General features: G+C 64.4%; 2 protein-coding genes across 6 annotated transcripts; both read right to left on the bottom strand.

Annotated features, from left to right (window-relative positions):
- Positions 1-1,561: 1,561 nt before the first annotated feature.
- Positions 1,562-3,751, bottom strand: PHPT1 (phosphohistidine phosphatase 1). Of its 3 annotated transcripts, none has more exons than XM_065036219.1 (4): positions 3,149-3,751; positions 2,730-2,854; positions 2,383-2,499; positions 1,562-1,946 (listed from the first exon to the last, which is right to left on the bottom strand). In XM_065036219.1, exons 1-4 carry the CDS (start codon positions 3,214-3,216, stop codon positions 1,864-1,866), a joined length of 393 nt encoding a protein of 130 aa, XP_064892291.1. In that variant the 5' UTR covers positions 3,217-3,751; the 3' UTR covers positions 1,562-1,863. The 3 variants fall into 3 exon arrangements, with proteins under 3 accessions (XP_064892291.1, XP_064892293.1, XP_064892292.1); XM_065036221.1 differs by having other exon boundaries at positions 3,069-3,291; XM_065036220.1 differs by lacking the exon at positions 2,383-2,499 and having other exon boundaries at positions 3,069-3,268.
- Positions 3,752-3,979: 228 nt separating this feature from the next.
- On the bottom strand, positions 3,980-24,052 carry AJM1 (apical junction component 1 homolog). 3 transcript variants are annotated; one of them, XM_065036207.1, is made up of 3 exons: positions 20,749-24,052; positions 9,577-9,650; positions 3,980-7,838 (listed from the first exon to the last, which is right to left on the bottom strand). In XM_065036207.1, exon 3 carries the CDS (start codon positions 7,773-7,775, stop codon positions 4,533-4,535), a length of 3,243 nt encoding a protein of 1,080 aa, XP_064892279.1. In that variant the 5' UTR covers positions 7,776-7,838; positions 9,577-9,650; positions 20,749-24,052; the 3' UTR covers positions 3,980-4,532. The 3 variants fall into 3 exon arrangements, with proteins under 3 accessions (XP_064892279.1, XP_064892278.1, XP_064892280.1); XM_065036206.1 differs by lacking the exon at positions 20,749-24,052 and adding an exon at positions 12,900-13,159; XM_065036208.1 differs by lacking the exons at positions 9,577-9,650; positions 20,749-24,052 and adding an exon at positions 12,900-13,160.
- Between the last annotated feature and the right edge of the window lie 28 nt (positions 24,053-24,080).

Genomic DNA, 24,080 nt, shown 5'->3' with positions numbered 1-24,080 from the left:
CAGGACATCTCCAGAGCTGCCCCAAGCTCTGCGAGTCAGTGACTTGGGAAGCTGTGCTCCCCCATGCGACTAGGGCAAGGCAGTCAGCCCCCACCCACCCACTTTGTCACCTAATGGCCACCACTGTCCAATGCACACGTTGGCTGACGCTCACCCTAGCAAAGGGGAGATGGCCAACAGCTCGCAGAGACAAGGTCCAGACACAGCAGAGCTGTTTTTCTAGCGTGGGCCAAGAGCAACCTTGTGCATGTCCTGGGCACAGCACTCAGCTTTTTTCCTCCCTCCACCAGCTTGCAGGGCTGGAGACAGCTCTGGGCACCATCCTCTGCAGGAGACACAGCTCCAGCCCTGCACGCCCAGCTTGGCCCACGCAGCTCATCCCCATCTGTCATCACCTGCCTTTGGAGTCTGGGGCAGAACACAGCACGGGCTGAACTTCATCAGGTTCTGTCAACCCTGCACAGCCCGGGATACAGAGGAACCAGCTCCTGTCTGGGTAACCCGCATCCCTGAGTGCGAGGGGCCAGGCAGGGAGGCAGCATCAGGAGCTGTGAGCGCACAGGCAGGAGCTGTGAGCACACAGGATCGCAGCCTGACAGTGCTGTGACCAGGGGAGGGGATGTTCCTCCAGCCCCAACCTTGCACGGGATGGCAAAGCCCGGCCAGCCTCACCCACACGTCTCCCTCCAGCTCTCCTGCAGCTTTTTCCAGTCTCCCTCCGCTGCTCCTTGCTGGAAGTGCAAGCAGAGTCTCCCTGGGAAATACTGAAGGGCAGGAGCGGGTCCTGACATGCAGACGGCCGAGGTCAAGGCCGATGCTCTGCCTCAAGGTGACACCACCTGCTGTAAGAGTCGGTCTGAAGAATAGTATTTGCCTTAACATCTGCATCAGGGACTTGGGGAACAGATGCCCTGATAGGAAGGAGAACAGACGTCCTGATAGCCTGACTGGACATTGTTGAGATCTCCCCACCAAAAGATCACAGATCACGACGGAGGCCCAACAGGACGCTGCTTCAGGACCTGAAACCATAGGGACGCCTTGGGACTCATTGGTGGTAGCTAATCCTCTTTATCCCTTTTTCTTTCCTTTTTCTCCACTTTCTCTATCGCGTGCCGCTTTACAGGCAAAATAATAAAGTAACACTGTTTGATTGAATTATAACCCTTTGGCATTTTGGTTGCCTTGATTTTGCGTTTCAAGATCAAGGTAAACGAACCATCACGAGTCCATCACCAAATGGACTGTGACACCTGCCAGGGTGGGAACGGGTCCGTTCTGCCAAGCCACACTCCAGGCAGCTCGGCCCCAGCAGAGGATGAACCCGGTCCTGCCCACCAGACCACCCTGCCCGTCCCTCTGCCAGCCCTGGGGACCTGTCACTTTCTTCTCATCTTCCTCAGCCCTTCCCAAGACAAATCCTCATGCACCCTCTGCTGTCCCCACCCCAGACCCTGCCAGCTCTGGGCTCAGCCAGGGAGTCATTCCTGCTGTGAGGGGTACAACCCAGACATGGGGGAAGGAACCTGCTGAGCCAAGAATGCCCGACCACGCAAGCAGCTGCACTCCCCAATGTGTTTAATTTTCACATACACACGTGGGACAAACCCGCTCGCCACCGGGGAGGCTGGGGCAGAGTGCCCACCGGCTTCACCAAGGGCTTGTTGTGCTGTGCCAGGGAGGTGGGAAGCATGTGGAAAGTCCGGTGATGGTGGAGAACGGGTGAGTTCAACACAAAGGAAAACCAGGAAAGCCCAGTGAGCTGCCCAGCACAGGAAGCCTGCGGCTCCCACCCTGACTCCAGATCCAACCGCACCAGCTCCACGCTGGTGCCGCTGCCCCGCCAGAGCCAGTCAGTAACCTTCATCTGCCCAGGTGACCTCGTAGTCCGGATACTTGGCTTTCAGCTTCTCCGTAGTCACAGAGTGGTCCGCTCGGCCAAAGCCCTGGCAGAGGAGAGAGGGTCCTGAAGTAGAGACAGTCCACAGGGGAGCTCGGCAAACCCCTGGGGTGCCTCACCGCAACCAGACGCTCTGGCAACAGCCTCTGGCAGACGCTGCTGAGCCCATGCCTATGAAACTCCACAGTATGTTTGGGATTGGAAGGGACCTCAAAAGATCATCTAGTCCAGTCCCCCTGCTGGAGCAGGAACGCCCAGGTGAGGTCGCACAGGAACATGTCCAGGTGGGTTTTGAATGTCTCCAGAGAAGGAGACTCCACAACCCCCTGGGCAGCCTGGGCCAGGCTCTGCCACCCTCACTGAGAAGAAGTTTCTTCTCAAATTTAAGCGGAACCTCTTGTGTTCCAGCTTGATCCCATTACCCCTTGTCCTATCATTGTTGGCCACCGAGAAGAGCCTGGCTCCATCCTCATGGCACTCACCCTTTATATATTTATAAACATTAATGAGGTCCCCCCTTAGTCTCCGATTGGTTCCAGTCCCTCTGTGGCAATGGCTCGGCGTGCACAACTCAGCGTGGGGACAGTGCCCCCCTGGAGCTGTTAAAACCAGCACCGGCATCACTGACACGCACCCCGGGGCACTCAGAGGGACGCGGGCGGCACGCGTCCCCCCAGCAGCGCCGCTGCCGCTCGGCTCGGCCTCTCTGCTCCCGAGGGGATGCGGTGCGGGTTTGGCCACGAGCAGCGGGACCAGCACGGGCACTCGTGCCGCCGTCGGGAGCAGCTGCACCCAGGGGTGGGTCCCCCCGCCCCAGCCCCTCGCTTACCACCGAGTACCCGTAGACGTGGATCTTCCGCTCCTGGGGGCGGTGGGAGAGGCGGCCGCCCCCCAGGCACTCGCAGTCCAGGCCCTGCTGCGCCAGCTCCTGCGCCGTCTGCGCGTAGATGTCGGCTGCGGGGGGAGGGAGCCGTGGGGCGGGGGCACGCGTGGGGCGGGAGAGGGAGCGAGGGGACCCGCCGCCTGACCCACCGCCCGCGGTGGGGTCCCGGGGCCGGGCTGCTGCCCGCGGAGCGACTGCTCCCCTCGGAGTCCCCGGGTGGGCGGGATGGGGCCCCACGCGCGGCCCCACCGGGGACCCCGCCCCCCCGGGGCCCGCGCCCCTCACCGTGGTACTCGGCCCAGCCGTGGCCGCGCACGACGTCCTTCCCGGGCCCGTCGGCCGCGCGCACGCGCAGCAGCACGTACTTGAAGACGCCGTCGCCATCGATCTCCACGTCCGGGACCCGCGACAGCGCCTCGGCCGCCGCCGCCATCGCGCCCGCCGCGCGCCGCGCCGCGCCCCGCCCCTTCCGCCCGGCCCGGGCCCGCCCCGGGGCCCCGCCCCCAGCGGGTGGAGCCCGGGCCGGTGATCCCGGGCAGCGCGGGGGCGGGGGAGACAGGGACCGCCGGGGACACCGGGACCACCGGGACCTTCTCTCTAGGCCTCTCAGCGGGACGCGGAGCCGCGCTCATGGTGGAAGCAACGGCGGGGAGAGGGGCCTGGCCGGGAACTGGGGGCGGGCACGGCGGGCAGTGGGCGGGCAGGGCCGGGCGGCAGCCTAGGGTGGGCGGTCCCGGTGCCGGTGTTGCCCGTGGCCCCAGCGCTGCCCCCCGTCCCCGAACCCCTCTGGCCCGGCCGCCGGCGCTCCCGGCACGCAGACCCGCAGTGCGGCGGGTGGGTGTCCCCGCTGCTCCCGCCACGGCGAGACCCCTGCCGGCTCCTGCCCGCCCTGCCAGCCCCATGGCATCCCGAGCCCGTGGAAGTGTGGCCGGGCTCCCCGGTGGCCACCACTGTCCCCTGGGCCAGGCCTGGCTCGGCACCCAGCACCGGGCACGGCCCCACACTGGTGTCAGCACCAAGAGGGCCCCCACAAACCTGCCCCATGTGCAGGGACCGTGCCCTGTACCCAGAGACCTCATGGGGCCCCGGGGGTCACTCAGGGGTGCCTTACAGACACCCTTATAGGTGTGTCCCCCTTATAGACACCCTGCAGTACCTAAGGATCAGAACAGTGACATGCTCAGGACACAGAGACGCTATAGGAACACAGACCTTGTGCATCCCAGCTCCCACCTGCCAACCGTACAGGGACCCTGCCACAGAGCCTATAGGGCCGCCACCAGTGCCCATGGACTTGTACAGCCTCGGCAGCGTGCGGTGCTCCGCAGGGCGCTGGGGACGTGACCGGGGGGGGCTGGGCAGGGCCCCGGGTGCGGGCAGGGTGCGTGGGCAGGTGTGGGGCCACGGGGTGTGCAGGCAACTGGGCTGTCCAGTGGGCAGAGGCTGGGGTGTCCCTGGGGTGCCCCCACCCTCGCCAAGCGCTGCTCACCCCAGGAGGGCTCTGCAGGGTCTTGCCTGGACACTGGCTGGGACCTGCACCCCACAGCAAACCTTGGCCCATGCTCCCGTCACCCCATGGCCGCCCCCAGCCTGGCTCCCCGCTGCTGTGGCTGCATGCCCCCGCCAACACCAGCAGCCCACAGCCCATCACAGCCCCCTCCCCTGGTCCCCATCCCACCGCACCGACAGAGCAACATGTATCTACAAAGGGGAGGGACTCGGGGGTGCCGGGGGGTCCCCACCCCGTGTTCACATGATGTCGTCCAGGAGGTTGGGGCTGGCCACCCAGTCGAGGGTGCGAGGCTCGGAGGCTGCCATGATCATGCACATGAACTGTTTGCCCGTCCTCTTGTCAATGGGGTAGATGGTGGTGGGGGTGAATCGCTTGTTGCTCTCCACGAAGTCGCAGAGCTGCTCATAGACGGCGGGGAACTCGTGCCGCAGGAAGACGCCGCGGATGCGCAGCTCCCGCTGGATGTTGATGAAGCAGACCTCCCGTGCCTTGCGGCCCTCCTCCCCCTCCTTGTCGATGTCCGCCGTGCCAGGCGGAGGCGTCAGGATCAGCGTCTCCATGTCCCGCTCCTTCTTCAAGATCTTCTTCTCAGGGCTGGAGGAGGCTAAGGCCACCTTGGCGTATTTCCTGACTGTTGGCACCTGCGTCTTTGGCGATGGCCTCTCTGGCACTTTTTGGGTGACGGCCACGGTTACATTCAGGAGGAAACATTCGTCAGGGTCGTACTGGTTGCCTGTCTCCCGCAGCTCCCGGGCGTACTCCCCCAGGTTGTCTGAGTAGCTCTCCAGTTCCCGCAAGGACAGGTAGGTGGGGGACATCAGCAGGCTCTCCAGCCCGAACTGGAGGAAGTTCTCAGCCGAGCCAGCGTTGGGGAAGCCCAAGAAGAGGACGCCACGGCCACGGGAGAGGTAGCCCACCTTGGCGATGCGCGAGAAGGCCTTGTGCACCTCGGCGTTCTCCCGGCAGAACTGCAGGACGTGGCGGCAGACGCTGCCCACCCGCCCGTAGACGCAGCTCTCCTTGTGCGTGTCCCAGTCCTCGCGGCGGCAGTGCCGGGAGCAGTAGTATGTGTAGCAGCTGTGGCATGACTTGAAGTAGAGGCAGGCGTTAAACATGGTCTCTGTCCGCCGGCACTTGGCGTTGGAGCACATCATCATGTCGTCCTCCTCTGCGCTCAGGTCAGGCGAGCAGTTCTCTGGTGACTTCTCAAAGGGGCCGACGGACACTGGGGCAGGCGGGGGGCGCGGGGCACTGGAGCGGGAGCTGGGACCCGGCTGCTCCTTCATGGGTCGGGGTCCCTCGGGCACGCCGGGGGGGACCCTCCTGCTTTCACCCCGTCGGGAGGGCCCTGGGGTGTTGCTGCTCAGGAGCTGCTTGAGCTGCTCGGCGAGGCTGTCCCTGTCCCCGGCGCGGTGGCCTGGTGCCGGCTTGTAGTCGATGACGAGGTCAGTGATGAGCTCATCCAGCTGCTCCAGGCTGCGCTGGCGCCCAGAGCCGCTCTCCCTGGGGACAGGCTGTGGGGCACAGGGCACAGCATAGGGACCGGGCTCCCGTCCCCCGTCCAGCACGTCCCAGCTGGCCGAGCGCCTCTCGCTCCTGCCCAGCCCGTCTGCACGGATGTCGTTGTCAGTGATGGTGATCTCGGGTGTGACGTACCAGGAGCGGCCCGGGAGGCCACGGCCACCATCAGCATGCATCCTCTCGAGGATGGAGCTCTCCGAGAGGGACAGGGCGGCGTAGCGCTTGGGTGAGCTCGACAGATTGATCACCACGGGCTGCCGGCGCTCCTCGGGGGATAAGGCACGGTGCTGCTCCTGGGCGAGCAGGTTCTCATAGCTGCGCCCGCGCTGCAGGACCTCATCCCTGCGCACCGCCGGCGCCAGGATGTTGTCCCAGGATTTGGAATAGTGCTGGCTCTCCCGGCCCAGCCGCGGGGGGGTTACGGCGTAGCCGCCATGCCAGGAGGAGAGCATGGCCTCGCGCCCGGCTGGCTGCGGGGCGAAGCGCGAAACCTGCAAGGTCTGGTAGGGCAGTGCAGCCCGCTCGGGGCAGTACCAGTCGCCAAAGTGCAAGGGCTGGGCGCTGCGGGGCGGGGGGCACGTTCGCGACAGCACCTCCCGCTCCCGGTACTTCCCGTAGTCCTCGGCGTAGAAGACCCGGGCAGAGGAGCCGAGGGCCGGGTACGTCCTGGTGTCCTCAGCGTAGAGGGTTTTGAGAGGGGTGCCGCGAGGGGCGTAAAACCGGGGCTCGTCCCCATAGAAGGCACGGGTGGGCGCCTCCTGCACCGGGTAGCCCCGCGCCTCCTCCACATACAACGTCCGGGGTGGCATTGTGTGGACGGCAGCTTTGGCTGGGTCCTCGGTGTAAAAGTGCTGGGGGATGCTGTGGCGGGTGGGGTAGGGATAGCTGGCGTAGCCGGAGCTGCGGAGGGGCATGGCGGGGCTGGGGCACCGCGCCGACTCCTCCGCATAGAAGAACTTGGTGGGGATGCCGGGGGCCGAGAAGGTCATGCAGCCCCTCTCGGGGTACTCCCTGAACTCCCGCGAGGCCGGCACCGGCACTGTTTGGTATGCCAGCGCCCGGGGGTCTGCCTCGTAGTACTCGCCAGGGTAGGGCAGGAGTGGGGGGTCCCCGCTGTAGGAGTCGCTGGGGGTGGGTGTGCGGGATGCAGATGCCTGCCTGCTCCCCGGCACTGCCAGGCTGCGGGCAGCCCCGGGTGCGCGGGGCCAGCGCGGCGGTTCCTGCCGGCTCTGGGCAGCCCGCAGGCTGCGCGCTGCATGCATCAGCACCGCCTCATCCGGCTTGATGTCCATCCGGCACTTGACATGGGGGCTGGCGCCCACCTTGGCGCCCGGCCCCTCCTCGAAGCAGTTGCTGCCCAGGCAGACCGGGGAGATGCGGCTGACGCTGCTGCGCTGTGGCTGCAGCTTGATGGGATGCACTTCGTTCGCCAGCGCCCGCAGCGGGACCTGGCTCTCGCGGCGCGGGGAGGGCTCAGGGCGTGGGGGCTCCCGCGCCACCCGCAGCACCTCCCGCCCACGCCGCACTGGTGGCGGCGATGCCGAGACGGCAATGGGCACTGGCGTGAAGGTGGACTTCACCCGCGGCGCGCTCTTGGAGCGGGCGCGTCTCTTCGGCTCGCTCCTTGGCTGGGGGGCTCTGCTGGCGTAAGGGTCCGGCTTCGGCAGGGCCCGCCTGCCCGGCGGCCCCGGCGTGAGCTCTGGGGTGCCGGGGTGCGGGCCCGGGCGCTCCATGGCCGGGGGGGTGCCCAGCGGCTCGTCCAGTGACTCGAGGAAGTCGAAGCTCCTGCAATGGCGCTTGTTGAAGGGCTGCGGCTCACGGGGCAGGGACGAGGACATGGAGGCATCACATTGTGCCAGGGGCTGGCAGACAATGGAATCCCCGGGGGCTGCAGTGGCCACCTTTATGTCTTGGTACACCGTAGACACCAGGATGTCAGGTGGGTCTGTTCGTGTCATCTTAAAAGCGACTCTTCTCCTGCCAGCTTCCCTTCAGACAGCCTCAGAGGAAGGCAGCCGGCCCTGCAAGAGAACAGATGAGGCACCTAAAGAGCTGCAATAGCACCGAGTAAACCCCCACAGCTCCTGGCTCAGGGGGTGTTTTGGCCACCTCTTCAGAAATGAGGGTTTGGGGCATCCCAGCCTCTTCTGCTTCTGTTAATAATCAGATCCTGAGTGGGGGAAGAAGCTGGAAGGAGGCTCTAAATCCGGGGTGCCAAAAAGGGAGCGGTTGGCAGGGCACCCATGGGTGCAGCAGGAACCGCAGGGCAGCCGGGGGTGGTGCCAGCTCACCACGGGCAGAGAAGGCCACTGACCACCCTGCCTCTGTTCGGGGGGTGCATGACATGGGGACCCCTTGCAGCATCATGGCTGAATGGCCCTGGGGAGACTCAACACCAGGGTTTCCATGTGCCCAGGCTCCCACTGTGATCACCCGAGCAGCTGCAGGGTCTCCTGGGACCATGTGCACCCACACCACAGCACACGCTGTGCCCAGCACCGGCAGGAGCATCACCCAGGGGTGGGCACCATGAGCAACCACCGTAGTGGCTGGACAGCCCATGCAGCTCTGGGGTACTGCGGGGCATGAGCTGTACACCCTCCTGTGGCGGCTGCACCCACCGTGCCCCACAAATGCCCCTGCAGGTGCCAACTGTCCTGGCTGCTGCAGCCGCGTCGCTCCTCGCGGCTCCTCCGGAGCAGCACGGGCAGCACCGGGGGCTGGCAGAGCGGTGCTGGGGTGGGCGCCCCAACCCCGCGTGTCAGCAGCGACTCTGCCATCGCTTCGCACAGCTCCGAGCAGGACAGACCCTGGTTGCTCCACAGTAACCCCATGCCAGAGGTGCTGTGCTGACTCAGCACCTACTGGCTTTGTCCCCTCCCATGTCCTGTGGCCACAACGCATCTCCTGGGCTGGAGAGCGAGCAGGACGGCGGCGGCAGCTCCTGAGCGACACAGGGTTTGGCACCAGCACAGTGCACCCCACCTGCTCCAGAATGAGACTGCAGGAGTGGCCAGGGCAGGCAGCGTCCCCAGCCACATGCATGACACAGCTGTGTGACGAGGTGGGACATCAGCACAAGCCCCCCCCGAGTGACCAGGGAAGCAGATGAAGTGGTTTGCCCGCAGGACCTGGTGGGTTGTGGTGCTGATCTTCACCAACAGCCCATCGAGAGCTGGCTGCCAGCTGCCATCGGCACCAAATGACTGTACAACCAGCTTTGCCCACAACGGGGTCACCTGCCCGGCGTTGAGACTCATCACATCTTCTGGGTGCTTGTTTTTATGGCCACCTGGCCAAGGGCCCCAGGAGCACAGGAGGGGCCAGCTGCTCCATGAAACACTAAAGGTGCGCAGCAAAGGCCAGCAGAAGGCTTTTGGCTTTAAACAGCAGCAGGAGACCACAGGGGAGGTACTTGTGGGAGGAAAGGAATCGACTTTATTTGGCAAGATGCAGTATTGACTATGCAGAAATGGAGAGGGTCCTCCCTTTTTGCCCAGAAAAAGCCCCTGAAGCCAGGAGGGACAGACATGGGAGCTGAGGTGAAGCCTGTGGGGCTGGGGTGTCTGTCTTTAGGTGGGCTGGGGGCAGCCTGATGCTGGGAGGAGATGGGGACCCCGGTGCCTCCAACGCCTGGGAGCTGGGCCAGGTCCGGGAAGCAGCACCCACGCTGCAGTGATGCCGACAGCAGTGCTGGGAAGCCCATCTCCGTGGTGTCGGGGTGGCTGGGGGGCAGGGAACCACAGCCCAGGGTCCTACCTGGTCCGGCGGCAGCAGGGAGGAGGTGGTGGGGCTGAGCTGGCCGAGGGCCCCGCGGTGGCTCCATCCCAGCACTGCAAAATAACAGAGGCACATGAGGGTCCTGGGAGACCCCCAGCCAGGGCAGAGAGGCGGCTGGGGCCATGGGGTGCCTTGGGGGGACATTGAGACCCCCTGCAGCTGCAGCCCTGCTGAGCCAAACCGAACTGCAGCCCAGCGAGGTCGCTGGGTGCATCCCTGTGCCCTGGTGACATGGGCACTGCATCCCACGGGCACTGGCACATCCCCCCACCCACCTGGCAGTGCCCCTCACCCACAGAGCCCCGTGAGGCCGTGGTGTGGGGGAACCTGAGGACAGCGTGCTGCCGGCATCCCCAGCACCGCCTGGGGTTGCCATGGTTTCTCCAAATTATTCCTCCTCTGCAAGGACAGCGTGGGTGCGTGGGGAGGCTGCCAGGGCGGCGGTACTGGGGACTGGGAAGACGGGGGCTTTGCGGCACCACAGTGAGAGCAGAGCACCTGCAGAGCTACGGGCATCCTCTGCCCATGGTGGAGGCAGCGCGGTGACAGCCCCACCAAGGCTGCTGGTACCACCGCGGTCCCACACCCCACCTGTCCCCGACAGCGAGTTCCCTCCACAGGGAGAGGATTCCACATCCCCTCTGCTCTCCCAGCCCCTGGCTGGCAGGTGCTGGGTGCTCTCAGCAGGCACTGGTCTCCCTGCCTGGGGTCTCCATGCTGTGTCACCCCCGGGATGCTGGCACCACCTGGCAGTGGATTCAGCACTGCCAGTGCCCACGGAGCTGCCAGCACAGGAGCCACTCCTGGGGACACACAGCCCTTGGGGACACAGATAGCCCTGTCCCTACATCCCACCTCAGTCAGGGCCCAGGTGGTTTGTTGCAGAGTCCCCTATGCCCCCATTGCTTCCAGGCCTGTATCCTCCGGCATGTCTGCAGTGCTGCTGAGTGGCTCCCAGCAGGACCCCTGTGCCAGCCCCCAGGACCACCCCACAGCTTGGCCTGGTACCCCCACAGAGCCCAGGGTCACCCATGAGCCTGTCTCCACCCAGCACCCAGCCCTGCGCCCACTGCTGCCCTGGGTGCTGGGCGCGACCCTGGGCTGCCGGAGCCCATGGAGGCTGCCAGGACCTGGGGCACTGCTGGCATGGAGCACGTGCAGCCTGCGCTGGGGGGTGCACGGTGATCTGCCAGTGCACACTGTGCTGCCCACCCACTGCCTGCACACGCTGCGCCAAGCACACTGCCCACACTGCATGAGCACTGCCAGGGCACTGGCCCCAGCCTGCACCCGCTGCCATGCGCTACCAGAGTGCCACGTGCTGCCAGCTCATGGCCCTCATGCTGCCTGCGCGCTGGACGGAGCACAGTGCCAGGCACTGCCCCGTGCCTGGGCAGCCGCTGTCCCTGCTGTGCCTGTGCATTGCCCCAAGCTGCCTGCATGCAGCCCCCTGCCCGTGTGCTGCCCCACAGCCCGCCTGTGCCATGCACATAGCAAGGGTGCTGCCTGCACAGTGTGCCCTGAGCACACAGCCAGTGCACTGCCCCGTGCATGCTGCCTGGGCATCGCTGCACACCCTGCCTGCACACTGCCTGCACGCGTCCCACTGAGCAGACAAGCAGTGCGCTACCTGCCTGCACGCTGCCTGGGCACACCGCACTGGGGATGCTGCCGGCACTGCCTACACATGCAGTGCACCGAGCATGCTGCCAGCACGCTGCGCTGAGCTCCTGCCTGTGCGTGGCCCTGTGGGCACTGCCGGTACACTGGCGGCACCTGAGCTGCCCTGAGCGTGCCAGTGGTGCCCACATCTGGAAATCCGGCCAGAGCAGCATCTCCTGTGCACTGTGAGCGCTGTGCTGGCGCAGACAACACCAGCGGCACTGCCAGTGCACTGCTGCGGGTGCAGTGCCTGCGTACACTGTGCCGTAGGCACTGCCAGCCCTCAGCCTGCTGTGCACGGGCCTGTCACTCCGTGTGTGCACCGGGAGGACGCTGACAGCCAGCGCTGCCTGTGACACGCTGCCTGGGCACTGCCTGCACAGGCACTGCCCACAGCGACAGAACCCACTGCCCCCGGCCTCTGCTCTGTGTATGTGACAAATAGACATTCCCCCCCGTGCCACCCCCAGGGCCCCCCCCAACACACAGTGTCCTGTGCCACGTGTCCCTCCAGCACTGCCCCCATCATGAACATGGCACTGCTCCTCCACACACCCCCTGTGCCCCCCCAGCCCTGACCATGCAGCCCTGTGCCCCTGCCCATGCATCCCAGCTGTGTGCCCCTGGCACCCCTGCACCCCCTCCACCCCTGTCCTGAGCCCCCAGGCTCCCTGCACACAGGCCTGCACGGCCACAGCCCCCCTGGGTGCCCCAGCACCCCCTGCTCTGCCTGCACCCCTGGAGGGGTTCATCCTGCCGGGGGGAAGCAGCACCCAGCCCCAGCCCAGCAGGTTCCCCCCAGTGCTGGCACCCAGGTGAGGGGTGAGCAGCACCCCAAGGGCAGCAAGGGACACCCCGCCCCCAGCCAGCCCCCGCCCCCCACCCTGGGCAAGGAGGGGGCCCGGGGCGCTGGGGGACCGCGGGTGGGTTTGCAAAGCCCGGGCCGGTTGGGGGGTGCGTGGGGTGGCCCCCGGGAAGGCGCCGGGGGGAGCGGGGCTGCTCCGGAGCTGCCGCCGCCGCGCCCGCGGAGCCCAGGTTGGTAGCCCCGGGCACCCCCCGCGCTGCGCACCGGCACCGAGCGGTACCGGGCGGCACCGGGCCCGCTGGGCCGCGCAGGGCCCTGAGCCTGCCCCGGGACCGGCATCGTCGGAACCGGGGAGAAATGGCCCGGGCCGGGGACTGCGGCGGGATGGGATCGGGATGGGATGGGAATGAGGATGAGAACGACGATGGGAATGAGAATGAGGGTGGGGACGGGGATGTGGGACACGGGAGATGGAGTGCGGTGGGTTGCGATGACTCGGCCCCAGGGCGCAGGATGAGGGTGGCCCCAGGAGGGCTGGAAGGATGGGATGGGGAGGGCACAGGGGGATGGGGTGGGTTCGGGGATGTGGGGCACTGGGGGGATGGGATAGGGGGCATGGGGGGCGCATGGGGGTTGGGATGGAATGACCCAGGAGGGTCTCAGGGGGATGAGATGGGGATGTGAAACACGGGGGCATGAGATGGGAGCTCAGGGGGGGCATGGGGGGAATGGGATGTGATGCGATGATCCGGGGGGTCGCGGGGGGATGGCCCGGTCGGTGTCCCCCGGCAGTGCGACAGGCCCCAGCCCCCAGCTCCCTGCCCGGCCCCCTTACCTGCTCCGCGCCCGCCGCCCCCGCGGCCCCCACGCCGCATCCCCGCCGCGCTAGGCTGGGGCTGCCGCCAACCGGGGGGCCATGGCCCGGCCCGGCTCCGCCCGATCCGGCTCGGCTCGGCTCGGCTCGGCTCGGCTTGGCTCGGCTCGGCTCGGCCCGACGCTCCGCCGCGGCCCCGGCTCCGCCGCCGCTTGTTTTCACATAAATACGGCAGGCGGAGTTACCGGCCGGGGCCGGGACCGGGAGCCACCCACCGGCACCGCCCCCGGCCCCGGTCCCCATCACCGGCCCACGGTCCCCGCTCCGGCTCCGCTCGGCCCCGGTCCCCATCCCCACCCCGCGCACTGCGGGACCCCCGGGCAGGTCTGGGGAACCCCCGGCACACCTGATGCCGTCCCTCAGTGGGGTCGCCCAGCACCCCAGGTATGGGCACCCACGGGACCCCTGGTGCCCCAGACAAGGCACCAGTATCTCCCGTGCAGGTGCCAGATGGTTCAGCGCCACTCGTGCACCATGAGCCCACCAGCCCTGTCTCCATGGGCACCTGCCCTCCTGCCAATAGCCCCCTAGTGCCAGCACCCCCTGGACTTGTCCCCATGGGCACCACGTCCTGCCTGACCTTGGCACATCACCGTGGCCCTGCCCAGCCATGGCCAACCGGGCAGCAAAATCCCCCGATAAGCTCCTCCATGGAGTGGCCTCTTTTTCCCAGAGGCGCTGGGGCTGTCTCTGCCTGCGGCGGCCAGAGCCCTGTGGGGGGATGGATGCTCAGCAATGCAACGGGCAACATGCCGAGATTGGCAAAGGCAGCATCCAATGGCTCTCAGCACACAACAGCCCCAACGCTGGAGCTCTGCCTCAATTTCCCCATCTCCCACCTCCTTGAGCCAGCCCCCCGTGCCCACAGCCCCGCAGGCACCACTGCTGCAGCCCGGGGTCCCTACACCTGTGTGTGCCCCAGCCCTGGCACTGGGGTCCTGTCAACGGCTCCGAGCCCAGAGCTGAGCTCAACCGTGCACCCCGTGTCTCTGCATGGTGGGTGCGTACCGGGATTTGCTTGTTTCCAAACCCCTCCATAGCCAAGACCTCTCTCTGCTGTGGCACTGGGAACACCCTTCCACAGTCTCCTGTGGCTGCGCTGGGCAGAGGAGCACTGGGGTGAGCGTGGGGGCAGCAGCACACGGGTGTTGCTGTGACTCCTGCAGGAATGCAGCCCGGGCTGGTACATTTTGCCCCCAAATGCCCCCTGTTCTCCCAGAGATGCTGTGGACACAGCCGAGCCCACCAGGCGCAGCAGCGGGTTGAACCCCATGAACTCATTGCACAGATGAGTGGGGAGCAATAGCCAGGCGGGGGGGAATGGGGAGCCAGGTCAGCTCTCCCCGCTGCACAGATGGGGCCAAGCAGGCCCCGAGCCCTGGGGACTCACTCGGTCAGGTCCCACTGACCCCCCAGCGCTTCCATTTTCCTCCCTGCAGGATGCGGCACTCAGGCTGCTGGTTCGGCTGCTCCTGCTGTCCCCGGCTTCCTACCCCTGCAGCCCCCACGGCCCCAGCCGCGCTGCTCCATCTGCTCCCCGCCTGCTGCCGGCCCCGCGCCAGCCAGCCCCGCGCCGGAGCTGAGCACTGGCGAGGCTCGTGACATGGGCGCTGATGCACACAGGAGCGTGGGTCAGGTCAGCGTGCTACCCAGGGGGTGCCAGGGCTCAGCATCCCCCATGGGTGCAGCCACCCAAACGAGGCAGGAGCCCAAATCCTATGGGAGTGCACAGAGTCCCAGCATGAGGGTGCTGCTGCCAGGTGGGCACAGAGATGCCCACCCCGGGGGCATCCCCTGCAGTGCCACCCTCTGTGCAGCTGTGGTCTTGGGTGATGCCTGCACAGATCAAGGTAACCCATCCAGAGCTCTGCGCCTTGGGACGGCCACGGGACCTCTGCTGCCTGGGGGACAGGGACGAGCGGGCTGCACCACGTGTCCCAGGCCCTGTGGCGAGGGGCGGTGGGACCATCTGCTCCTGCCGTGCGGCTGCTATTTTAGGCTCAGGGATCCAACAGGACCATGGGCACATCTCCGCGCCACCGGAGATGGCAGCGCCATGGCATGTGCTGAGGTCAGTGGGGCTGTGGACACCCCCTCTACCACCTCCTCCTCCTTCTCTTCTTCCTCCTTCTCCTTGTCCTCCTTCTCCTTTTCTTCCTCCTCCTCCTCCTCCTCCTCCTCCTCCTCCTCATCTTCCTCTTCCTCTTCTTCCTCCTCCTCCTCCTCCTCCTTCTCCTCCTCCTCGAGCCAAGAACAGCCTGGGGAAGAGGAGGAGGAGGAGGAGACCCCAAGGAGGAGGATGAAGCTGAAGGCTGCCACTGCTCAGAAGCCCAGGGGTGGCCCTAGGGCACAAGGTAGCTGCTCCCCGGCCTTGTGCCTGCTGCCCGCAGGGGTGGCAGCCCCTGGGATGGGGGGGACCCCCTTGGCACACCCCCCGCAGCAGCCCCACATGAGCAGCAGGGCTCTGTGGGGAGGGACAGGGCCGTCCCCTACCCCTGCGCAGAGGACGGTGGTGTTGGGTCCCCGCCATGGCTGTGCAGGTCCAGGCTTGTTCCAGGCTGAACTGCCAGGGCCCTGTCCTGCTGGCAGGGAACACGTGAGCAGCCAAAGGGATGACATGAGCTGGGGCTCATTGCGGGAGCCCTGCAAGAAAAAGGCCAGCCCAGTGCTTGTCCCCAAGCTGGAGCAGCTTCTGTCCCCATGTCTGGGGTGCGTGGTGCCATGACTTGCCATCAGGGCCAGGAGCAGGTGGACTGTGCTGGTGCGGGGGCAAACCCATCTTTCTGCATTCTCAGGGCTAGGTTCTCCCCAAACCCAACAGGGAGCGGGGCCGAGATGTGCGCTGCATCCCCGTGACTCAGCTTCCCCAGCAGCAGCACACTCCTGCCCTGGGCTCTGCTGACAGTGGCGATGGCAGCTGTAGCTGCTCATGCTTGTCGTTCACCGACTGCGGGCACGCATGGTGCCAGCTCTGCCGGGGAGGACACTGAGCAGCACAGGCTGGGGCTGGGGGCTTGGATTGTGCACATCACCACATGCAGCGTGTCTGCGTGTGACAGTTCTGCCGTGCCCTGGACAAGGGGGAAACTGAGGCACAAAGGGACAACGTGCCCACAGGTCACACTGCTGGGCACTTGGCCAGCCCCAAAGCAGGACAGACCTCGGCCTGGGGGGCACGTGGGAGCTCACGCCTGCTCCACACAGGCTGCGAGGCTGAGGGGTGACTTGCCAGGTGTCCCCAAGGAGCAGCCAGCGGGGCCGTGCAGAGCTGGGACCGCAGGGCTGGGGGATCGTGCAGAGGGGCAGCACCTGCGGGGCACCTACCACTGTCCTCAAATGCCACCCATCCCGCCATGGCCACAAAGGAGCTGGGCGCCTCTTTGCCGCCATCATGCCGGTCCTGGTGCCAGAGTCACCAAGAGCCCCGCTCCGTCCCCAGCTGTCCCGCACATCGTCGCCGGTGCCTTCCTCCCACCAGCCCACCCCCGCAGGTGCCGCCGGTGAGCGGCCGTGGGGAGAGCTGGCCAAGCCGGCCCCAGCGCCGCGGCGCAGGAAAGCAGAAAAAACCCCAAAGGTTTCAGGGTGGATGGTTTCACCAGCCGCCCGCCAGCCCGAAGCCAGCAACCCGCTCGCTCAGGAGATTCAGCACCCACCTGCGTCAGGATATTGAGTCTCCTGAGCACCAGCCCCCGTGGCCCTCAGAGCCTCCCAAAGCGCGTCCCTGGGGCTGCTGCCCCTGCTGGGGCTCACAGGACAGTCCCCAAAACTGCCGAGCCAAGGGCTGCCACACCGAGAGTGGGGACTTGCAGAGCCAGAGCAACGTGGCGAGGGACAGGGGAGGCTGGTGGGGACCATGCGGCCATGGGTGCAGGAGGACAGTGCTGGCCGTGCCAGTACTGGGCAGTTTTGAAGCTAGAAAGACATTTCTGGACATTTGCAAAATGCTGCATCACTGCCAGAAGGGTCAGAGCCTCATCGGGGAGGCGGGTCCAGGCAGGACACAGCAGCGGGACTGGGACACTGGTGTGCTGGTGCCAGGGGAACCCGGCATGGCCCACTCTGACAGCAAAAGGATTTGAGTCCTCAGAAAAGCTCAGAAATCAACCCAGGAAAAGTAATTCCAAGGATGTTAAACACCAAGAACTGATGTTCACGTCTGCCATGTGCGCTGGGCTCGTTGGTGAGAGGTGGCACATCCTCACCCAGATGGCCCTTTGTGCTGAGCTGCAAACCCACTGGCTCACCTTGAGGGACCGGGCAGCCAGGCCAGTGCCAGACACACTCCGGGACCTGCTCAGTGGGATGTGACAGGCTGGCAGATGCCAAGCAGGCAGCAGGTCCCGAAAACGCCCAGCCTAGGGTGATGAGGGACAAGCTCCCCTCCCATGGGTGCCCTTGCTCAGCTCATCCCGGCCCACAGGTGCTCGGGGCAGCAGGTGTGCGGTGTGGCAGGTCCCCACCAGCAGCTCAGGACCCGCCGCTGCCTGGCAGGGAGATTCCCAGGTGGGTTTTGGCAGCAAAGGGCTGGGCGGTCCCGGTGGCACAGCCGTGAGTTGAGGGAGCCGAGCAGCCCCTGCGCAGGATGGGCAGCTCAGCACGGGGACCGTGATGGGACATGACAGCGCGGCACAGGCACCGCCAGCCTGCCCTTGGGGCCACCCGTGTGACGGAGCCCGGCGTCAGAGCGATTGCAGCCCTGGGGTGACGGCTTGGCCAGAAATGGGGCCGGGGCACTGCTCAAGTCACATGTGAACAGCTCTGGTGGGGCAGGCGAGGAGACAGCTCCTGGGTCACTTGGCTTCCCGAGCGAGGCAGAAACACCCGCACGACCCCAGTGAGCTGTAGGGGCCAGTCGGGTCCTGTCCCAAGTGTTGAGAGGGGACACAGGATCCGTGCTGCCCCAGCGCGGCCTGTGACACTGTGGGATGGGCCGGCAGAGCCCCGGCGGGCGGCCTGGGGTGGCTGCCGGCCCCAGGCTCAGCATGTCGCTGGGTCCCTGCACGGCTGCTGTGGCCACTGAAGCACCATTCAACAGCATGAGGGCTCCAGCACCAGGGGAACAGTGCAGGGCACCCCAAAACGGTACAGGGGGCTGTGGCACCCACCTATGGCCACCCTATGGGCAGTGGGGGTGATGGACGCCCAGCACCTTGGCGTGCTGCCAGGACCCTGGGGAGAGCTCGTCCAGGGACCTGTGTGCCACTTGGGGGTGGCACTGGGAAGGTGCAGGGGGTGCTGCACATTGTTCTATTCCCTCCCATGCTGCTGAATGTGGAGCAGGAATTAATATCTGACCCTTCCCTTCACCCTGGGCTCATCAGTCCCTGGTTGCGGTCCTCACTGCACAGGCAGGTGAGGTGGGTGCACAGGACAGAGCAAAATCCTGTTTCCAAGGCAATGTGGGGATCCCACAGATGTAAGCAGAGCTGGGATGGGGTGGGATGGATGGATGGATGGATGGATGGATAGATGGATGGATGGATAGATGGATGGGACGGATGAGATGGATGGATGGGATGGATGGGATAGATGGGATAGGATGGATGGGATGGAAGGGATAGACGGATGGGGTGGGATGGGATAGATGGGATGGAGGGCATAGATGGGGTAGGATGGATGAGATGGATGGGATAGATGGGGTAGGATAGATGGATGGGATGGATGGATAGGATGGATGGGATGGGATGGGATGGGATGGGATGGATGGATGGGATGCATGGATGGATGGGATAGATGGGATGGGATGGATGGATGGGATGGCATGAGATGGGATGAATGGGATGGATGGATGGGATGGATGGGATGGATGGGATAGATGGGATAGGATGGATGGGATGGAAGGGATAGACGGATGGGGTGGGATGGGATAGATGGGATGGAGGGCATAGATGGGGTAGGATGGATGAGATGGATGGGATAGGATGGATGGGATAGATGGGGTAGGATAGATGGATGGGATGGATGGATAGGATGGATGGGATGGGATGGGATGGGATGGGATGGGATGGGATGGGATGGGATGGGATGGATGGATGGATGGGATGCATGGATGCATGGGATAGATGGGATGGGATGGGATGGATGGATGGGATGGGATGAGATGGGATGAATGGGATGGATGGATGGGATGGATGGGATGGATGGGATGGATGGGATAGATGGGACGGATGGATGGGATGCATGGATGGATGGGATAGATGGGATGGGATGGATGGATGGGATAGGATGAGATGGGATGGATGGATGGGATGGCATGGGATGGGATGGGATGGGATGGGATGGGATGGGATGGGATGGGATGGGACGGGATGGATGGGATGGATGGGACAGACAGGATGGGAAGGATGGGATGCTTGCTGTTGCTTTGCCTGCTCACATACCCCTGGCTGCTCCCCTGGGCACCCCGCAGCTCCTGTCCTGGGGCGATGCTCAAGCACTTTCCCCAGGCGAGCAGCAGCCGAGCTGGCTGGCCTCAGCGTGACGCCCGGGCTGGGTGCAGCAGGGCTCTGCCCTCCCTCTCTTCTCCTTTTTCCCCCAAATCACCTCCCCTCAGCTCCGAACCAAGGGAGAAGCCAGGCCCTGCTGCCCACCCAGGGGCTCGGGAGCGAGCTGGCCCTGCCCTGCACCCCCAGCACTTTCCTGGCAGAAAAGGGTGAGCGTGAAGCCTGTAAAGCAGCTGAAGGCTTTGGGGTCCCTGTAAAGAGGGTCATGACTCCTGCCCTCCTGTCTGCCTCCTTGGAATGAGTCCATCCCCAAAGACTGGCAGGCAATGAGACCTGAACCTGAGCACAGGGGATCCCTCTGCTGCCTCACAGCAGTGTGGGGGGCAGGGGGACGCTGGTTGGGGTGCCTCCAAAGAGGGATCTCGGCGTTGCCCGGCCAGCGGGATGCAGCACCCGCGTGCGGTGGGAGCCGTGTCCCGGCAGCACCAGTACGGGCAGGGTTTGCACCGCTCCAGCCTCCCCAGTGGTGCACGTGGCAGCATCAATCGCTAACGACGCCTCGAAGCTGTCAGCCCCGCAATGACACACGAACCGACCTCCCCGTGCTGGGCCGGTGTCCCCGACACTGCGCAGCGCTGGGGGCGGTGAGGCCGGGGCAGGAGCCCACAGCCTCGCGCCCTCCAGGAGCCGCTCCCTGCCAATGGCGCAATCAGGGGTGTTTCTCCTACCAGCTCCAGGGAAACGGCTGCTCTTTTCCCAGCCTGTTGGCTCCTTCCCGCAGACAGGCTGCAGACGCCAGCACGGTCTCCGTCTGCAGCTGCCACCCAGACCAAACCTCGGGTGCAGGCAGAGCTCCCCCCGCCCACACGCGCTGTCCTGGAGCAGGGAGAGCGTGCGGAAGAGGGGACAGCAGCATCTCTCAGGTGTCCCCTGCTGCCAGGGGACACAGTACCCCCTCCTCCTGCCCTCATCTCACCTCTGCACTGCCACGAAGCCACACCACTGCTTCCCCTCCTCACTCCTGCCTTAAGGCAGAGCCTGCCAACAATCTACAGATAACAAGGAGTTTTAGGGGTTCCCAGGCTGGCTGGTGCCCCATGGCAGCATCCCACATCCAGCTGCGAGCAGAGCACACGTGCGCACAGCAAACTCCTCCCGCTTTCACCTGTCACGCTGCTCTGGTTTCCCACAGGCTGCCTGAACCCGCAGCTTTCACCGACTGCGCCGCATCCGCCGGACCAAAGGCTGCCCGGGCCCGCGGGACCCGCTGGGCTCAGCCGCGGCTCTCCGGAGGTGCCAGGGAGTTACTGCCCTTCGTTCAGCAACTTCCCTGCAAACCAATGGAAAGACCAAGACTGGATACTCACCGTGAGCTGCCCCAGGGCCTGGAGCACGTGTGACACATCTGAGGTGCTGAAGGCTCGTTTTGGAGGCAAACACACAAGTTAAAAAGACTCAACCACTTGCCCTGGTATCTTGAAGCAGCAGACTGAGCCAACACTGGATTAATTACACTATGCCATGATTGAGACTGTTGCTAGGATACAGCAAGGCTCCCTAAGCCCATCCTACTGCGGGATTTCCCCAGCATCACTCATTTGTGAGCTCGGGGGCATCCCAGAGGGACAGGTAAGCAGCACATCTCTCAGAGAGGCAGGACCCTGGGCTGCAGGGGCTTTCAGGCAGCAAACCCATCAGACATCTGGCACCTGCATGCTCGCTGCCCTCCCTGCAGCTCTGCCTGCCCCGTTCCGTGCCGGGTTGTCACAGCCCGGGGGTTTGACGGCCCCGCAGCACAGGGCTCCTCCCAGAGCACCCGCCAGCTCCCACATTCATTCTGTGTCCTGCTAAAACTGAGTTTCAATGACCTTTTCACATTCACTGCTGGAGAGAAGGAAGCAAATCCTCACACCGGGCCTTGGCAAGCCAGGGAAAAGTGGTTATGACCTTACAGGAGCAACAGAAAGAGGGTGAAGCTGAATCCATTAAAGGGCGGGATCATTGCATGTGGCCCTTGTCATAAACGATGGGAAATGATGATGAGCTGGTGTGCTGGTGAGGCCGGTGCAGGATAAGGCTGTGGAAAAGGGCGGCCCCAGCACAGGGCGCAGCGGGAGACGGATTGTGTGGGAATCATTAAGTACCAGCCCTGGCACGATCTCATCTGGCCTGGCACAGCCACAGAGGATGAACTGCAAGGGGAGCCGGTGCCAAGGACGGCTGGTGGCACAGCCGGGGACAGCCTGGCCAGCAGAACAAGAGCAGAGCAGGGAAACGAGCCCGTCGCACAGGGCTCGGGGCGGGGAGCAGGATTTCAACAACAGCGCTGGCAAAGGAACAAATAAGCACAAACTGGCCAGGAATAAATCTGGCTGGCAATTATCAGACAGCTCCCGAGCCTCAAGCGAGGTGCCTGATGGACACACTTCCCGCAGGGACGCCAGAACTCGAGCTGCTTTGGGGACAGCGGGAGCTGCAAGGACCGGTCAGGCTGGCATTGTGCTGGTTTTCTACCTGGTATTTTGTCAAGGGGGGGCAAGAAGCCACAGGCTGGGTATGAAGAGACACGGTCGTTTTGGCACTGGCTGTGCCATGCAGGGCTGGGGTGCCCGTCTCAGCAGCAGTGCTGAACAGTTGGACTCTCTTGCAGGGATGAGTTTTGTGACGGCCACAAATACGTGAGCAAGAGCTTTAGCGACCAGGGATGGCCACCTGTGCTAGGAAGACTTGGGCCATCAGGAGGAAGACGCTGTGAACATGCTGCTCCTGTGCAGGAGGAGCCCACGGGGAGGGACAGACCAGCACAGAGCGGTCAGCACCAGGACACTGGGGTGCTAAAATCAGCTCCCGGCTGGGGAGCCCCAGGGATGGCAGCACAGACGGCACGGTGCGAAGCCTGCGGGGATCACAGCGTCAGTCTGCCCTGGGAGTGTGACTGCAGCCACGGCTGGTCACAGCAGCTGCATAAAGTCACACGCCAGGGGTTGCCAAGAGTGACAGGAGCTGCTAATGCTGGATCGTCCCATTGCAGGGATGGGTACGGCAAGGAACACTTCCCAAAATAAACGCTGGGTGCGCAGCTCCCATTCACATCTCGGGTTAGCGGCACAGCCAGGATAGAACCACAGAACATTTTGGTTGGCAGAGACCCTCAAGATCATAGAGTCCAACCATAACCCACCCCTGCCATTAACCCATGTCCTGAGAACCTCATGTCCGTCTGTCCAGCCCTCCAGGGATGGTGACTCCAGCACTGCCCTGGGCAGCCTGTTCCAATGCCCCACAGCCCTCTGGGGAAGAAATTGTTCCCACATCCAACCTCAACCTCCCCTGGCGCAACTTGAGGCCGTTTCCTCTGCTCCTGGCGCTTGTTCCTGGGGAGCAGAGCCCGACCCCCCTGGCTCCAAGCTCCTTTCAGGCAGTTCAGAGATCAGAAGGTCTCCCCTCAGCTCCTGTTCTCCAGCTGAACCCCCAGGTCCCTCAGCCGCCTGTCACAGCAGACCTGCTGCCCCCAGACACGCAGACCCTGCACCGTCCCCTCTCGTCCCAGGTTCTGCTCCTTGGGCAGCTCCGGCAGCTGCAGAGCCGGGGCAGCAGCCAAGTGATCCCGGCTGGGAGGAGAAAGCGGGAACAAGGGACCTTGGAGATACCTCTCATGCCGTATTGTGGACACTCCGGCTTCAAGCGGGCGCAGGGGAAGCCCGGCTGCAGCGGTACCGCGGCTGAGGGCCCTGCGGCTCCCTGGTGCGGAGCAGGTGCCGCAGCCGGTGCTGGGTCGGGCGGCTCCAGCAGCCCAGGACGGGCTGCCCATGCTGCAGCCGGGAGCCGGGCCGAGCTGGCAGGCTGCAAATGCGGCGATAAATCTGCACCTCTCCCTCCTGCTGCACTAAACTAACCGAGCCCTTGTGGAGCATGCGGCTCCGGGCAGCGCTAACTGCAAGGAACTGCAGCTCCTGAGCCTCAAGCTCTTGATTTCTTTTTGGATGACTGAAAAACCCAGAAGCAAATACGCTGGTACCTCTAGAGATGCTCAGAGGAACTATTTATATCAATGTGATCCTGCAGAAGCTTCCCCATAATGACACGCACGTACACATAATTGTTATATTTAGCTTATTTGAAAGACTGGGCGCGGGAGAGCCCAGCTCAGACAAGCTCTGTTTCTTTCTCCCCTCTTGCTGGCGCTGGGTTACACCTCATGCTGCGGCTCTGCCCAGTTCAACATTCCCTGAAAAAGGGAGATGTTTAAGTCTAAAAAGCACCTTTTTGCTACTTTCTTCCATGCTCCCACTTCACCCACAGGGTGGGATTTCTCTGGCCTTGCTGCCAAAGCCAAAACGTGCCGCACACCCTCCTGGGGCTCCGGTGTGAGCTCCCGCATCTGCTTTTCTCTTTTAGAGGAGTATTTTGGACACAATGACTCATCCTCACTTGTTTTTGCCTCAGCTCCTTGCTCTGACAAGGAACACGAGCCGCAGGCTCCCACAGTGGCCAAATCTGGTCCAGGTGACAGACGAACCAACGCCAGCACCGGTGTCTGCAGGGGCCTCGGTGCCTGTGCAGCCTCCTGCTAACCCAGAGCGGAGTTTGCAAGGGAGCAGAGCTGAGCAAAACCACCATGTGTGTGAAACAACAGCTCTCCCAGGACAGCTCTCAGATTTGGGGAAAGAACTCATGGGTTTTATGTTCAACTTTTGTT

Source organism: Columba livia, chromosome 19, assembly GCF_036013475.1.
Source record: "Columba livia isolate bColLiv1 breed racing homer chromosome 19, bColLiv1.pat.W.v2, whole genome shotgun sequence".
In the NCBI taxonomy this organism is placed as follows: Eukaryota; Metazoa; Chordata; class Aves; order Columbiformes; family Columbidae; genus Columba; species Columba livia.
Note: the sequence above shows the minus strand (reverse complement) of the source record. Positions and strands in the feature narration are given on the sequence as shown.

Excerpts from the sequence above, each read along its gene's own strand:
- PHPT1 (XM_065036219.1), bottom strand. The coding sequence starts at position 3,216 with ATGGCGGCGGCGGCCGAGGCGCTGTCGCGGGTCCCGGACGTGGAGATC. Across the intron at positions 2,500-2,729 it reads ACGTCTACGGGTACTCGGTG|CTCCAGGGGGGCACTGTCCC; the intron begins GTAAGCGAGGGG and ends TGGTTTTAACAG. Across the intron at positions 1,947-2,382 it reads TGTTTATAAATATATAAAGG|GGCTTTGGCCGAGCGGACCA; the intron begins GTGAGTGCCATG and ends CTCCTCTGCCAG.
- AJM1 (XM_065036207.1), bottom strand. The coding sequence starts at position 7,775 with ATGACACGAACAGACCCACCTGACATCCTGGTGTCTACGGTGTACCAA.